Genomic DNA, 13,669 nt, shown 5'->3' on the forward strand with positions numbered 1-13,669 from the left:
GCCGTGTCTGGACCCCTGACCGGTGATGGACCCTAACCCTCAGTGAGGAGCGCCGAGTCTCAGTCACGGGCCCAGCAGGGCCGCCCTCGGGTGTCACGTGTACCTACATGTGCCCCAGCCCTCCCCAGGTCGGTTCTCCTCAGGGAAGGAGGCTCCGCTATTCCTTTCTTCAGCCGCTGCTGTCTGTCGTGAGCTTCTGCGCTTCTGACACTTAGACAGACACCACCCTGGCCCTCAGCACAGTCCCGCCTCTCCTGAATCGCCATTTCTGCTCTCTCTGCTGCATTCCGGAACATTCCCTCAATGCTATACTCCGACGTCCCATGTGGCCACTCAGCTGTCGTCTTGACTGCCTGACTTTTTTTAACGTGTTGAATCTACTGGATTGTTCATGTCGAAAATGTTCGACTCTTTTCAGTAACTGCCTGTTCTACAAAATAATCCACATGCTTGTCTCCCTTTATGTTTCTGTGAGGATGGGTCCCTCTCTGTGTCCACACGGGTGGACCTCCCTCTGACCCCGAGATGATCCCCGCCGCCGGGGCCACACCGGTAACCTCTCCCCACTTCGCTGTGGTTCCCTTTCCATTTGGGGAACTTTTCTTCTGCACTTGTCTGGGGTTTCGTGTTGCAGAAACACTCTCCGGGGCACATCTCAGCATCAGGAGCAGAGGAGGCTCTGGGTGGGCACCACACTCGCCCCCTTGGGTGCAGTCTGAGCCAGCAGCCCATCACGTCCACCCTCTCCTGTCACCTCGTCTGGCAATTAACCGTGGTGATGGCAGCAAGAGCCCACAGCCCCTCTGAGGGCTGGGGTTCCGGACAACATGCAGAGGAGGAACCTCAGGCGCAGAGAAAGGGCACCGCCGCTCAAGGTTCCATGAGCAGCGGGCACACGTTTATAGGAACATCTGTTCCCACCAGAGTGAGAGCTCTGACCCCAATCAACACCCTCGAAAGCTTGCAGGTGATGGCAAGACCAGAGGAGACTGTGCCCAAGGACCCCGGGGCCCCGAGGAGGCAGGAAGCCCCCGGGGGCTTGTTCCCAGGAAGGCGGGCTGGACGGTGATGCGATAAAGAGAGACGCCCCTGAGGGGGCCTGTGACGGGGGGAACCCACACTCCGGGGCAGGGGAGGAGTCAGTTTCCTTCCTGATTCCTTGAGCGTCTCCTCTGGGCTCTCGGCCACGCAGACTCCACTGAGCCCCAGGGAGACGCTCAACGTGTGTCCCTCATAAAGGACAGACTTGTGGACACACAGGGGAAGGAGAGGGTGTGAGGAATAGAGGGAGTAGCCTGGAAACACACACACCAGCACGTGTGAAACACACCGCCGGGGGACGTGCCGTGTGACTCAGGAGCTCACACAGGCGTCTGTGACAGCCTAGACGGGTGGGGGGGTTCAAGACGGAGGGCCACGCGACACATATGGCCGATCCACGTTGATGTGTGGCAGAACCAGCACCATACTGTGAAGTAACGATCCTCCAATTAAAACAATGTGTCTCTGGGGATCTGAGCCCTGCGGGCAGCAGGAGCCGGCATCCTCCCCAAAGCATCTCCAGGGCCTGGTGACCCGGCCACGGTGAGGACCCCACGGGGACCTGCTGATGGACGGGCAGAGGAGGAAGCAGACCCCAAGGCGAGGCGCGCAGAGGGAAGGCCATGCCCTGCTTGCCCACACCTGAAACGGGCGTCTCAGGAACACACTTGGACTGTCATGGGGACGACGCCAGGCTTTCAAGAAGAGGCTGTTCCCCTTCCTGCGGGGACGCTGATGTGACAACCGCGTGACAGGAAACCCCAGCCCCGGAGAGGACACACCCTGTGTGTCTGTCTGTCCGGAGGGCACCCAGGTCTCCTCCATCCTCACGGCCTGGACCTCAGGGAGGAGACGCCATGGCCCCCACCCTCCCCGCCCTGCTCTGCCTTGGTGAGATGAGGAGGGGCAGGGGGAGCCCTGGACTGGAGGGACCCTCCCCGAGCCGGCCTGCTCCGACAGGGGACCCCAGACCCCAGGAGGCTCCCGGGGAGGAGAGGCACTGCTCAGAGCTGAGGGCAGACCTCTTACAGGGCTCTCTCTTCCAGGGCTGAGTGTGGGCCTGAGGACCCAGGTGCAGGCTGGTGAGTCTGTCCCCAGGGCCAGCTCCCTCCTCTCGTGGGGTCAAGAGTCACCCCCAGGCCACGGGGAGGGGGACGGCAGCTCGGGGCTCACGGAGGGGGAGTCTGGGAGGCCTGGGCTGAGAGTCGGGGCATGGGGGAGACGCCTGGTGAGCCCACCTCTCATTTCCTTCCAGAGACCACCCCCAAACCCACCATCTGGGCGGAGCCGGGCTCTGTGGTCCCCTGGGGGAGCCCCGTGAGCATCTGGTGTCAGGGGACCCTGGGGGCCCAGGAGTTCCGTCTGGATAAAGAGGGAATCTCAGTCCCCTGGGACGGACAGAAACCCCTGGAGCCCGGGGACAAGGCCAAGTTCTCCATCTCACTGATGACCGGGCAGCACGCAGGGCACTATCGGTGCTACTATCTCAGGGGATATCACTGGTCAGAGCGCAGTGACCCCCTGGAGCTGGTGGTGACAGGTGAGAGACGCTCGGGGGCCTCAGGCTCTGCCCTCGGGAGGGGGATCTGCTCTCAGGGGGTGTCCCTCTCACAGCCCAGCCCTGGGGGACAAGGGGGGAGCCCCAGGGATCCAGCTGCCTCCTTCTCTCCTAGGACCCTCCGGCAAACCCAGCCTCTCAGCCCTGCCGAGCCCTCTGGTGACCTCGGGAGGGAACGTGACTCTCCAGTGTGGCTCCCGTCAGGGATTTAACAGGTTCCTTCTGACCAAGGAAGGAGAAGACGAGTCCTCTAGGACCCTGGATGGACAGCGGAGCCCCGACGGGCAGACCCAGGCCCTGTTCCCCGTGGGCCCCGTGAGCCCCGGACACGGGTGGACGTTCAGATGCTACGGCTTTTACAGGGACACCCCCCAGGTGTGGTCGGCCCCCAGCGACCCCCTGGAGCTCCTGGTCTCAGGTGAGGAAGTCCCGTCCTGACCCCACATTTGTGCAGACAAGACAACATACTCAGGTCTCTGCTCCCAGGGGAGCCCCTGTGAGGGGGGGAGAGAGCGTGGTGCTCACAGGACAGACACACAGACACAGACGGCGAGGCCTGGGGCCGGGCCGGGAAGGGTGTCCACCGGGGACGCGGTCCCAACGACCCGGCCCCGTCTCTCCCCAGGGCTGTCTGGGAAGCCGTCCCTCCTGAGCCCGCGGGGCCCTGTCGTCACCTCTGGACAGAACCTGACCCTGCAGTGTCGCTCTGACGCCGGCTACGCCAGATTCGCTCTGTCCAAGGAGGGGGGCCGGGACCTCCCCCAGCGCCCTGCCCGGAGGGCCCAGGGGGGGCTCTCTCAGGCCGACTTCCCCCTGGGCCCGGTGGGCACCGTCCACGGTGGCCGGTACAGATGCTACGGTGGACACGGCCTCTCCTCCGAGTGGTCGGCCCCCAGCGACCCCCTGGAGCTCCTGGTGGCAGGAGAGTGGCCAGCGGGTCAGTCGGGGGCCAGACTCTGCACAGGCCCCACCGGGGAGCCCCAGGGGTGATGCTGGGACCCCAGGGGGAGGGGTCCCCGGGAGGGGACAGAGAGACGGTGTGGGGGAGGGGGGACTCGGAGAAACAGAGACGGTGCTGAGGGTCCAGAGAGGCCGCGGAGTCTCGCTCAGAACCAGGGCAAGCCCGCACCCCCTTCCTCTCTGCAGGACTGCTCAGAGACAGACCCTCGCTCTCGGCGCGGCCAGGCCCCTCGGTGGCCCCGGGGGAGAACGTGACCCTGCTATGTCAGTCGGGAAACAGGACGGACACTTTCCTTCTGTCCCAGGAGGGGGCAGCCCATCGGCCCCTGCGTCTGCGCGCCCAGGCCCAAGGCGGGCGGTTCCGGGCCGAGTTCTCCTTGAGTCCTGTGAGCTCGGCCCACGGGGGCACCTACAGGTGTTACCGCGCACTCAGCACAGACCCCCACCTGCTGTCCCGGCCCAGCGAGCCCCTGGCGCTCCTGGTCTCAGGTGAGGCCCCGTCTGTCCGTCTGACTCAGCAGCTCGGGGCTCTGTGCCCTGGGAGGCCCCGGAGGTCGTGGAGGAGGGGGCGCTGAGGGAGGGGCCCCCTGAGGGAGGGGCCTCGGAGCCCGGCCCCGCCCCTTCCTCCCCACTGGGGTCCTGGAGGGGCAGGGGGGCAGTGGGAGGGTCTCGGGGAGGCCACAGGGCCGTGCAGGGCAGAGGGGAATGAGGTGGGGACCCCGGTCAGCCCGGCGCACCCCTTCCTGGGCTCATTCCCAGGACCCATGGGCCCAGCCCCCACCCTCGGGCCCCAGTTCAACAACTGGGGAGTCACGGGGCTCTGTGCTCAGGTGAGACAGCCCACCCCAGGGCGCTTTGAGATTCTCTGGGTGGACAAGGCCCCTCAGATCGTCATGGGCCGGCGGGGAGTCGGGCAGAGAAGGCGCGGGTATCACAGGCTGTAGGGGCCTGAGGCTGCGGGAGGGGGTCAGTCTGGGGAGGAGCAGGCCCGCCCCCACCCCATCCTGCCCCCGGAGGCTGCAGGGATCGCCTCCTCCCCCGGGCAAAGTCAAGCCGGCAGTGTAGAGGGCTGAGCGAGCGCCTGATGGGGGCGGTGGTGTGTCCCTGGGAGCCACGGTTGGGTCCCACCCCGGGACCCCGCAGACCACCGCTCAGGGGCGGGCCCCATCCTGTGCTGTCTGAGCTCCCTCAGCTCAGGGTCCTGAGCAGGAACGTCTGAGACAGTAAGACAGAGAGGCCCCGGGAGGCTCCCCGAGGAGGACACGGCCCACCCACAGCCTCCCTTCAGCACCCTCGGGCCCCCGACACCCTCCCCCATCACCGCGGTCAGACCCAGAGTGAGGAGGAGGACAGCGTCCCCGTCAGGGGCTGGGCTCGGGGCCACGTCCTCTCCCGGGAGGCGGGTGCCCTGGGCGCACACCCCGGTTCCGGGTGACGGGCCGGCGCTGACCTGTGCGCCCTCACCCCAGACTACACGGTGCAGAATCTCATCCGGATGGGCGCCGCCGCCTCGGTCCTGCTGCTCCTCGGGGTCCTGCTCTGCCAGGCTGGGCACGACCGCGGAGGAGCCCGAGACGCGGCCCGGAGCTGAGCAACGGGACCTCGCATCGCAAGGAGCGCCACAGCCCCCGACGCGAGCTCCGGCCCAGGAGCTTCGGGAACAGCCTCTGCCGGGCGTGCGGGGTGCGCTTTCAGCGGAGACCTCTCTGCAGAGACCCTGGGGGAGAGACGCGCCGCGGGGGCGGGAGGAGGCCCCGGCGTCCCGGGGAGGGGGGCGGGGGACTCGGCCTCCGCTCACGGGGGCCCCTCCCTCCCGGGGAGGAAGCCCCGACTCCCGGCTCCTCCCACCCCAGGCCCGAGGCGCAACCCAATGGCAGGGGCGGGTCCTCACCCTGCAGGCCCACAGGCTCTGTCCGCTCTCCTGGACGACGTGAGCCTCACTGTTCATGCCCGCCATCTCTGGTGTGCGCAATGACGTCCATCCCTTCTCAGAAACAGAACGTCGCTTAACTGAATAAATGGTGGAAGTGGGGCCCCGTCTGGAACAGATGGATCCAGAACTCTTCCCCGAACCCCTGGACCCCTCAGCCCTCCTCTCCTCGTCAGATGACACCCGTGTGGTTTCTCCAGAAACACTGTCAGTGCAATGGGATCCCTGGCGTTTGAAGTGACGGTCAGGGCTACGCTGGTAAATGAGCTCAGGAATATATCGTTCTGTAAAGAGCGCCGATGTGGGGTTTCCCTGGTGGTGAAGAATCTGCCAGCCAACGCAGGAGACACAGGTTCAATACGTGATCCTGGGGGATCCCACGTGCCAAGGAGCAGCTGAGTCCGTGAGCCGCAGTGACTGAGGCCGGCACGTCCTGGAGCCCGCCCGCCGCCAGAGAGGCCAGTGCTGCAGACGCCCAGACGCCTCAGCGAGGGAGCAGCCCCGCTCATCACAACCAGACACACCCCTGTGCACACAGACCCAGCACAGACACACTCATCAGGCAATAAATTCTTAAAGAGCCCAGGCGTGTGAACTGTGTGTCTGCTTTGGTGCAAACGCTCTCCGTGGCCAACCTCCAGGAGCCCGGGTGAATGTGCTGAAGGCAGGGTGGGAAGGAAGGAGCAGGCTGGCTTTCCCACAGGAGCGAGTCTGGTCCAGCCAGCCCCCACCGATGGCCCCATGCGCACAGATGTGTCCTTTGCATTACACGTCACATAGGATGGTCTCCACCTCAGTTTCATGCCCCAGGTTCCCTGAGATGAGATGCCCACCTCCTAGTTCATCTGTGAGAGAGGGGAGGAGAAAAAGATGGAGGAGACAAGGCTGACTCTGACAAATCCCAGCACATCACGGGCAGGTGTACTCATCACCCCACTCAACCTGGAGAGTCGACAGCAATTCTCAGTGAAAAGGAGAGACACAGTGCTGGCCCACACTTGCATAACCTAGAGGAAGATGCGTGCACAGCCACGAGTGTGCAAGCAGAATACGGACACGTGGGTTGTTCCCAGTAGAAAAGGTTACAGAAATCACTTTCACCAAAATGAATCCTTTGGTGTATATATATGCGACAGAAGATTATACAAAAAATTCACAAAGGTGGACTGCTAGAGTAACACAGATCAGTTTTCAAGCATAATGGTGAATAAGTGAAATAAAACTGTAGGAGTCCAGTCCATCACATCAAATTCAAAAGGCAACAACATGGGACTCAAATAAATAAAATAAGAAATGAAACAGGAGGAACAACAGCTGCTACCAGGTTCCCCTGGTGGCTTGGTGGGTAAGAATCCAGCCGCCAATGCAGGGGACGTGGGTTCTAGCCCTGCTGCAAGAAGATCCCACACAGGCCGCAAATGTTGAGCCCGGGGGCTCAGAGCCCTGCCCTGCGACAAGACACGCCATCAAAACCAGGAGCCCAGGCACCGCAGCGAAGAGAAAAGCTGTGATGAGCTCAGCTCAACGTGGGAAAAGCCCCTGGGCAGCAGGAAGACCCAGCACTGTCCTCTTTCACTCAGGCGTGTCCGACTCTCTGCGACCCCATGCACTGTAGCCCGCCAGGCTCCTCTGTCCGTGAGATTCTCCAGGTGAGAATACTGCAGTGGGTTGCCCTGCCCTCCTCCAGGGGATCTTCCCCACCCAGGGATCGAACCCAGGTCTCCTGCATTGCAGCAGATTCTTTACCATCTCAGCCACCAGGGAAGTCCAGCACAGCCAAAACTAATTAATAATTAATTTTTAAAAATTGATACCTCAGAAATATAAAAGTTTATAAGAGAGTACTAAGAACGACTGTATGTCGACCAATCTGACAGCAAACTTAGAAGAGATGCAGGAGTCTCTACAGACACAAGCCTGCCAGAACTGAGTCTAGGAGATGTAGACAGCCTGAACAGAGCAGCCACGGGAAGTGACACAGAATCTGTAACATACCAATAAAAACTCCATGCAAACCAAAGGCCAGAGCTGGGTGGCTGCATGAAGGAGTTCTACCAAACTGACAAAGAGGAGCTTATACTGGCCCTCTTCAAACTCTTTCAGGAGACAGAAGGGGAGGAAACACTCCCAAAGTCACTCTATGAAGCCACCGCCACCCTGATACCAAAACCAGACAAAGACACAACCAAAAAAGAAAAGTTACAGAACAAAGCTGTTTATGAAAATACATGCAAAATGCACAACAAAATATTAGCTAATCGAATTCAGCAACACACAAAAGGAATCACACACCATGATCAGCTTGGATTCATACCAGGGTCACAAGGATAATTCAACATATGCAAATCAATCCATGTGAATCACTACGGCAACAAGAGAAAAGACAAAACAACATGCTCATCTTAATAGGTTCAGAGAAAGCATTGATAAAATTCAACATCCATTCATCATAAACACTCACCAAAGTGAGTACAGAGGGAAGACATCTCAGTGTAATAAAAGCTATTTAGGACAAGCACAGTCAACACAGTACTCAAAGAAAAAGAGCTGAAAGCCTTTCTAAAACTCTGGGACAAGACAAGGACGCCCACTCTCAGCATTTGTGTTCAGCATACTACTGGAGTCCAGGCAGAGCAATCAGGCAAGAAACAAGGATGCAACTTGGCGGCAGGAAAGAGGCAAAACCGTCCCGTGTGCAGAGGACATGATACTCCATTTACAAAACCCTAGAGCGCAGACACAAGCTGTCAGAACTGAGGGAGGGAGCACCCTGGTCTGCGGAGTGGGGCAGCTGGTGTTGTCTGGGTCTGCAGTCTCTGCGTGTGTGTGTGTGTGTGTGTGTGTGTGTGTGTGTGTGCACTCAGTCGTGTCCAACTCTGTGAGACTCCACAGATAGTGTGCGTCAGGCTCCTCTCTCCATGGGATTCTTCAGGCAAGAATAGTGAGGTGGGTTGCCATTTCCTCCTCCAGGGCATCTTCCCAACCCAGGGATCGACCTACGTCTCCTGCGCTGGCAGGCAGATTCTTTCCCCCTGAGCTGCCTGGGAGGCCCGAGTGCAGCCTACCAACTGCACTTCCCTCCACAGAAACGGCGTCAGACGCCCGCCTGCTCTTCTCGTTTTCCCCTGTGTGTGCATGTGGACTGTCAGGACTTCCCAGCTGGCATACTGGTGAAGAACCTGCCTGCCGGTGCAGGAGACATAGGAGACTTGGGTTCCATCCCGGGGTGGGGACGATCCCCTGGAGGAGGGCGTGGCAACCCCCTCCAGTATTCCTGCCTGGAGAATTCCATGGACAGAGGAGCCTGACGGGCTGCAGTCCATGGGGTCGCAGAGTCAGACACGGCTGAGCGACTTAGCAGGCACACTAGTTAACTATCATTTCTATTTTCCATTTCTGGCCTCACTATGACACATTTCAGAAATTTTAATCAGCGCTTTACACAAGAAGGCAGATCGGGAACTCCCAGCCCTCATCTCTCACAGAAACACTCATAAATCGGGATTATTTGGGCCAAAAGACTTTTATGCAAACTGCATAATCCAGCTAGTGAGCTTCAGCACCTCGGATGAGCAGAAAACCGAAAAGAACCACTTGGAAAGGATAAACAGAGCAGGTTCTGTTTCCCGGTCTCCCCTCCAGCAAGCACAGCTCAGCGCTGAGAGGACCCCCCTGGGCCCAGGCCCCCTCCTCCCCGGGAGGACAGTGGGTGCAGCTGCACCACGTCCCCAGGCTCCGGGGCACTGGGGGCCTCAGACCTCAGAGACCGCGTCGCTGCTCAGCTCACGAGAGCTCCCGGCCGCAGACGCACGTGGGGCCGCAAAGCAGGAAGAGAAGGGACGGGGCTCTGTGCGGCCGGCTCGGCCTCGGGGGTTAGAGGAGGACGGGGTCCTCAGACTTCTCCCTCAGGGCAGGGGCACGACGGGGCGGGGGCACACCATCGACTCCCCGGACGGGAGGGCCAGGGATCCTCAGGTCCACAGAAGACGTCTCCGAGGCTCCAGAATCTCTAACTGGGCTGGGGGAAAATTCACCGTACGTCCGAGAGGAGGCGGCTGCTTCTCCCAGCGCACAGACACCAAAGCAGAGCCACAGAAACACCGAGAACCGGGAACCGTGACTCTGCCCAGGGCCGCAGAGAAACCAAGAAATCGGGAGATCTGAGAGTGCCCTTATTATGGAAAACAGTTGTCCCAAAGCAGCTCAGTGAACTGATCTTCCACAAGGTGTCCAGAACACAGAACGGGAACGGACAGTGCCTTCAAGAAACGGTGCTGGAAGAGCTAGATGACAGCAGGCAGGAGGGGGAAGCTGGACCCTCAGCTCACACTACATGTGAAATTGAAGTAGGAATTCGTAGGGCCTGGACTCCATCTCGGGCCTGTCTGTGCTGATCGTGCTCGGCCACCTCTCCAGTGGACCCTGAACTCTCTGCTTAGTGTCTATGGGAATGACAATGGAAGGATAAGACGCCCTCCGGACAGGGGAACCTTGAAGATCACATCCAGGTAACTCATCACCTAAGAGAAAACAGACACTAATCACCCCTGCCTCCGGACAGTATCTATCAGAATGTAAGCACAGGCTTATCGGTTATTAACTGGTTGGAATGTAACCATGGGCTTATTGATTATTAACTGTTTGAACACATAACACGTGAATGATGGGGTTATTGTGATTGTATTTACCCTTCCTTTGTAAGCATCAAGGGATTGGGGTGATGGGTTTGGACACGTACACATGGGGTATAAAAGATTTTCACAAATGCTGGTCGGGGCCCTTGGCTGAGAGGAGACTCTGCCTTGGGCCCGCCGGTGTAATAAACTGCACTCCACTATCTGCATTGTCCTTCTGAGTGAGTTTGTTTCCTGGAACACGTGGCTATAACAAAATCATCTCAAAACGCAGCAGAGACTTAAACACAGGGCCTCAAACCTTGAACGAACAAGAAGGAAACACAGAGGGGGGGGCTTCGTGACATGGGTGTGGACAAGCTTTCTTTGGATATGGCACCAAAAGCACGGGCAGCAAAGACAGAGACAGACCCGGGGGGTCGGTAAATAAACACCTTCTGCACAGCACAGGAGCCGGTCACAGGAAAGGCAGTGTATGCAAAGATGTGTGCAAACCACACATCTGATAAGGGGCTACTTCTCCAATATACATGGAGCTCACACAACTCAACGCAAAGTAACAACCACCCGGTTTTTAAATGGGCAAAGGACCTGAACAGGTGTGTCTCAAAAGATGATGCCCAGATGACCAAACAGGACATGGGAAGGTCTCAGCACCCACCAGTCCTCAGGGGGGCACACAGCAGACCAGGGAGATGTCACTGCCTGCTGGGGTCCAGCCTCGGCAGGATCCAGGGGGTACCCTCAGGATGAACGGCGTCGGCGAGAGAGAGAAGACACGTGAGACCAGCCTTGATAGGGCCAAGTCTGCGAGGGAGAGGGAGAGAGGGAGAGAGAGAGAGAGAGAGAGAGAATGACCAGACGGGGGTGTTTGCAGGGTCTGGCAGAGTCTGGCCATCCTTTATTTTATACCGTGGCTTTTATACCCTAAGTTAGTACATTTCTAAGGGGAAGATAGTTTAACATTACGTCAGCTTGTCCTTCACAAAACCAGGGTGTTTCTGCATACTTTTTTGTTTATGAGGGTCTTGTACATTATCTTCTGGCCTGGGGGCCTATTAACATTTTATGCAGGTCAGGTGAATGTAAACCTATTTTCTGTTTCTCTGGTGACCTTAACTGAAAGGTAGCAGTCTCATAGGGCAACAGTACAGAGTGGAAGTATAACCTTGTTAACACAAAAATTAATCCTTCTGCAGAAGTTGTCAGTTGCATTTATCTAAGAAGTTTACCCCACACAGACTCTGCGGCTTCAGTGAGGCAGCCCCTGCCTAGTACTCCTGGCTGACAATTAGCAACCATCTCATTGTTACCACACTAGGGCTAAGTCCTTATTTCTCTAGATCTTTAACTATATTAACAATGGTTTCTGTTTTCTTTTGTGTGTGTGTGTGTGTGTGTAATAAAGTTTTATTAAAGTATAAAGGAGATAGAGAAAGCTTCTGATATAAAGGGGGCAAAAGAGTACCTGTTTGCTAGTGTTAGCAATGGAGTTATATACTCTCCAATGAATCCAAAGAATGTCTGGAGGTTGCAAACACCTCACCAGACCTACTCCCACCATTTACATTTTAAGATAACAGAGTTGGCCAGAAGGTTTAATCCAAAGATTGTCCTCAGGCAGGATACATCCTTGTGAAGACCAGACCTACTCCCATAATTTATGTTTTAAAATAACAGAATTAGCCAGAGGGTTTAATCCAAAGACTGTCCTCAGGCAGGATACATTGTTGTTATATAATCCTAAGGAATGTAGAGGAAAAAAAGTAAAAAAGTTTGTCCTTTCTTCCTCCTTGAATATCCCAGACCTCTCTCTCCTTGGGGACCCCCTAGACTTCTTAGCAACCTGCCTAGGAAATGACTCTCTCATTCCCCCCCTTTTCTTTTAGGAGAATTATGTTGCCTAGGGAAAAGGGGCGTCGTTCTCATTCCACAACTGCTTCCGAGCTGACAAGGGGTGTTGTCCCTAAATTGGTGAGGCAACATATTCTCCTAATCCTCATAGTGAGGATGTCTCATCCAGGGTCCCCAAGTAATAGTTGGAGGAGGCTGTGGCACTCATAGGAGCTCAGACAACTATTTGTAAATTAAAAGCTTTTAGACGGTTAGAAAACCCCATTATACAGTTACAGATGTAAGGCAAAATAGTCATTAAACCAAGTTAAAATCAAAATGAAAAGTCACATTATGTCCATAGTTACATCAGTCCATCTTAAGGTTGTTAGATGTCACCAGTTTAAGAAGAGGCATCACATGTGATTGTTGTCGAATGTATTCGCAGACTTGGAGAAAGTCTTTTCCTTGAAGTGGAGATGTCCACCACGGGAAGCCTTCCACTGATGAAGTGGGGAGTGCCCCGCAGACCCAGCAGTTAGACCCATTGTGGAACGCAGCATAGGATTGAGCCCAGGACAGGAAGGCATTGTCTTGAGGATCAAACGGCAGACTCAGGATTTCTGGAGTCAGCAGAAGTAGGCTCACATAGATTATCAGGCCCATCTGAAACATACAAAGTCAGAGCGTAGAAAGTAAAGACATAAAATGACATCACTTAGTTCTGGTCAGGGTGCCACCTCTTGACTGGAGTGTGATGTACCCATGAATCAATTCCTGGCACTTTGACAGCTGTGGGAGAAGAAAGAATAACCTGGTAAGGGCCTTCCCAGAGGGGCTCGAGGGATGGGCCCCCAGACCCCAATGGTTTTATGAGGACCTCGGTTCCTGGCTCAAATAGAGGCTTGCTGGATTCAGAGGCTGGGTCAGGAGTCGTCTCCCGGAGTTCTGTTAATGCCTGTTGAAAAGCTGAGAGCTGAGTTACATAATTAGTTAACTCCAAGGCTTCAGGATCTATAACAATGTCTGTGCGTAAGAAAGGCCTTCCATAAATACATTCAAAGGGGGACAGTCCCTCCTTTTTGGGGGCAGTTCGAGCCCTCATTAAAGCTATGGGTAGGACTTTAATCCAGTTGCCCTGCGTTTCTTGAGTTAATTTGCGCAGATGTCTTTTGATAATGTCATTAGCTTTTTCAACCTTTCCTGAGGATTGGGGTCTCCAGGAACAGTGTAAGTGATACTCTATTCCTAGAGCTTTAGACACCCCCTGAGTTACAGCAGCTTTAAAGGCGGAGCCATACCTTTTGTTTCAGTGACAAACAAGTTGAATTCTGACCCTGTGGGCAAACTCAAAGCCGGAGCTTGCAGGAGAGCAGTCTGAAGAAGCTTAAAAGCCTTTTGAGTATCTGGAGACCAAACCAGTTTGTCGGTTTGGGCCTGCTGAGTTTCAGCTATCAGTTTATATAAAGGCCGGGCAAGTTCCCCAGAGCCCGGAATCCAAATACGACAGTAGCCTGTGATTCCCCAAAATCCCCTCAATTGTCTTAAAGTCATAGGTAGGGGATGGTTTAGTATAGGTTTAATTCTCTCGGGGCCTATGGCCCTAGTCCCTTCTGATATGATTAGGCCCAGATATCTAACAGATTGTTGACAAAGCTGAGCCTTTTCTCTTGATGCCTTGTAACCGCAGCCTGCCAGAAAGTTTAAGAAATC

General features: G+C 56.5%; 1 protein-coding gene across 15 annotated transcripts in view; it reads left to right on the forward strand.

Moving 5' to 3' along the window:
* Positions 1-13,669, forward strand: part of LOC122692588 (leukocyte immunoglobulin-like receptor subfamily A member 6) — a 109,003-nt gene that overhangs the window by 80,834 nt on the left and 14,500 nt on the right. For 2 of the 15 annotated variants that reach the window (XM_043900300.1, XM_043900307.1), the window contains 5 exons: positions 2,297-2,581; positions 2,715-3,017; positions 3,225-3,521; positions 3,865-4,048; positions 5,029-6,088. The exons of 1 other annotated variant lie outside the window; for it this stretch is intronic. In XM_043900300.1, coding sequence (XP_043756235.1) covers positions 2,297-2,581; positions 2,715-3,017; positions 3,225-3,521; positions 3,865-4,048; positions 5,029-5,569 — 1,610 coding nt within the window. In that variant the 3' untranslated portion in view covers positions 5,570-6,088. Of the gene's footprint in view, positions 1-1,727; positions 1,933-2,087; positions 2,124-2,296; positions 2,582-2,714; positions 3,018-3,224; positions 3,537-3,745; positions 4,049-5,028; positions 6,089-13,669 lie in introns of those variants that run through there. 12 more of the 15 variants (XR_006340688.1, XR_006340689.1, XM_043900301.1 and 9 more) reach the window with 9 other exon arrangements.

Source organism: Cervus elaphus, chromosome 4 (assembly GCF_910594005.1).
Source record: "Cervus elaphus chromosome 4, mCerEla1.1, whole genome shotgun sequence".
Lineage (NCBI taxonomy): Eukaryota > Metazoa > Chordata > Mammalia > Artiodactyla > Cervidae > Cervus > Cervus elaphus.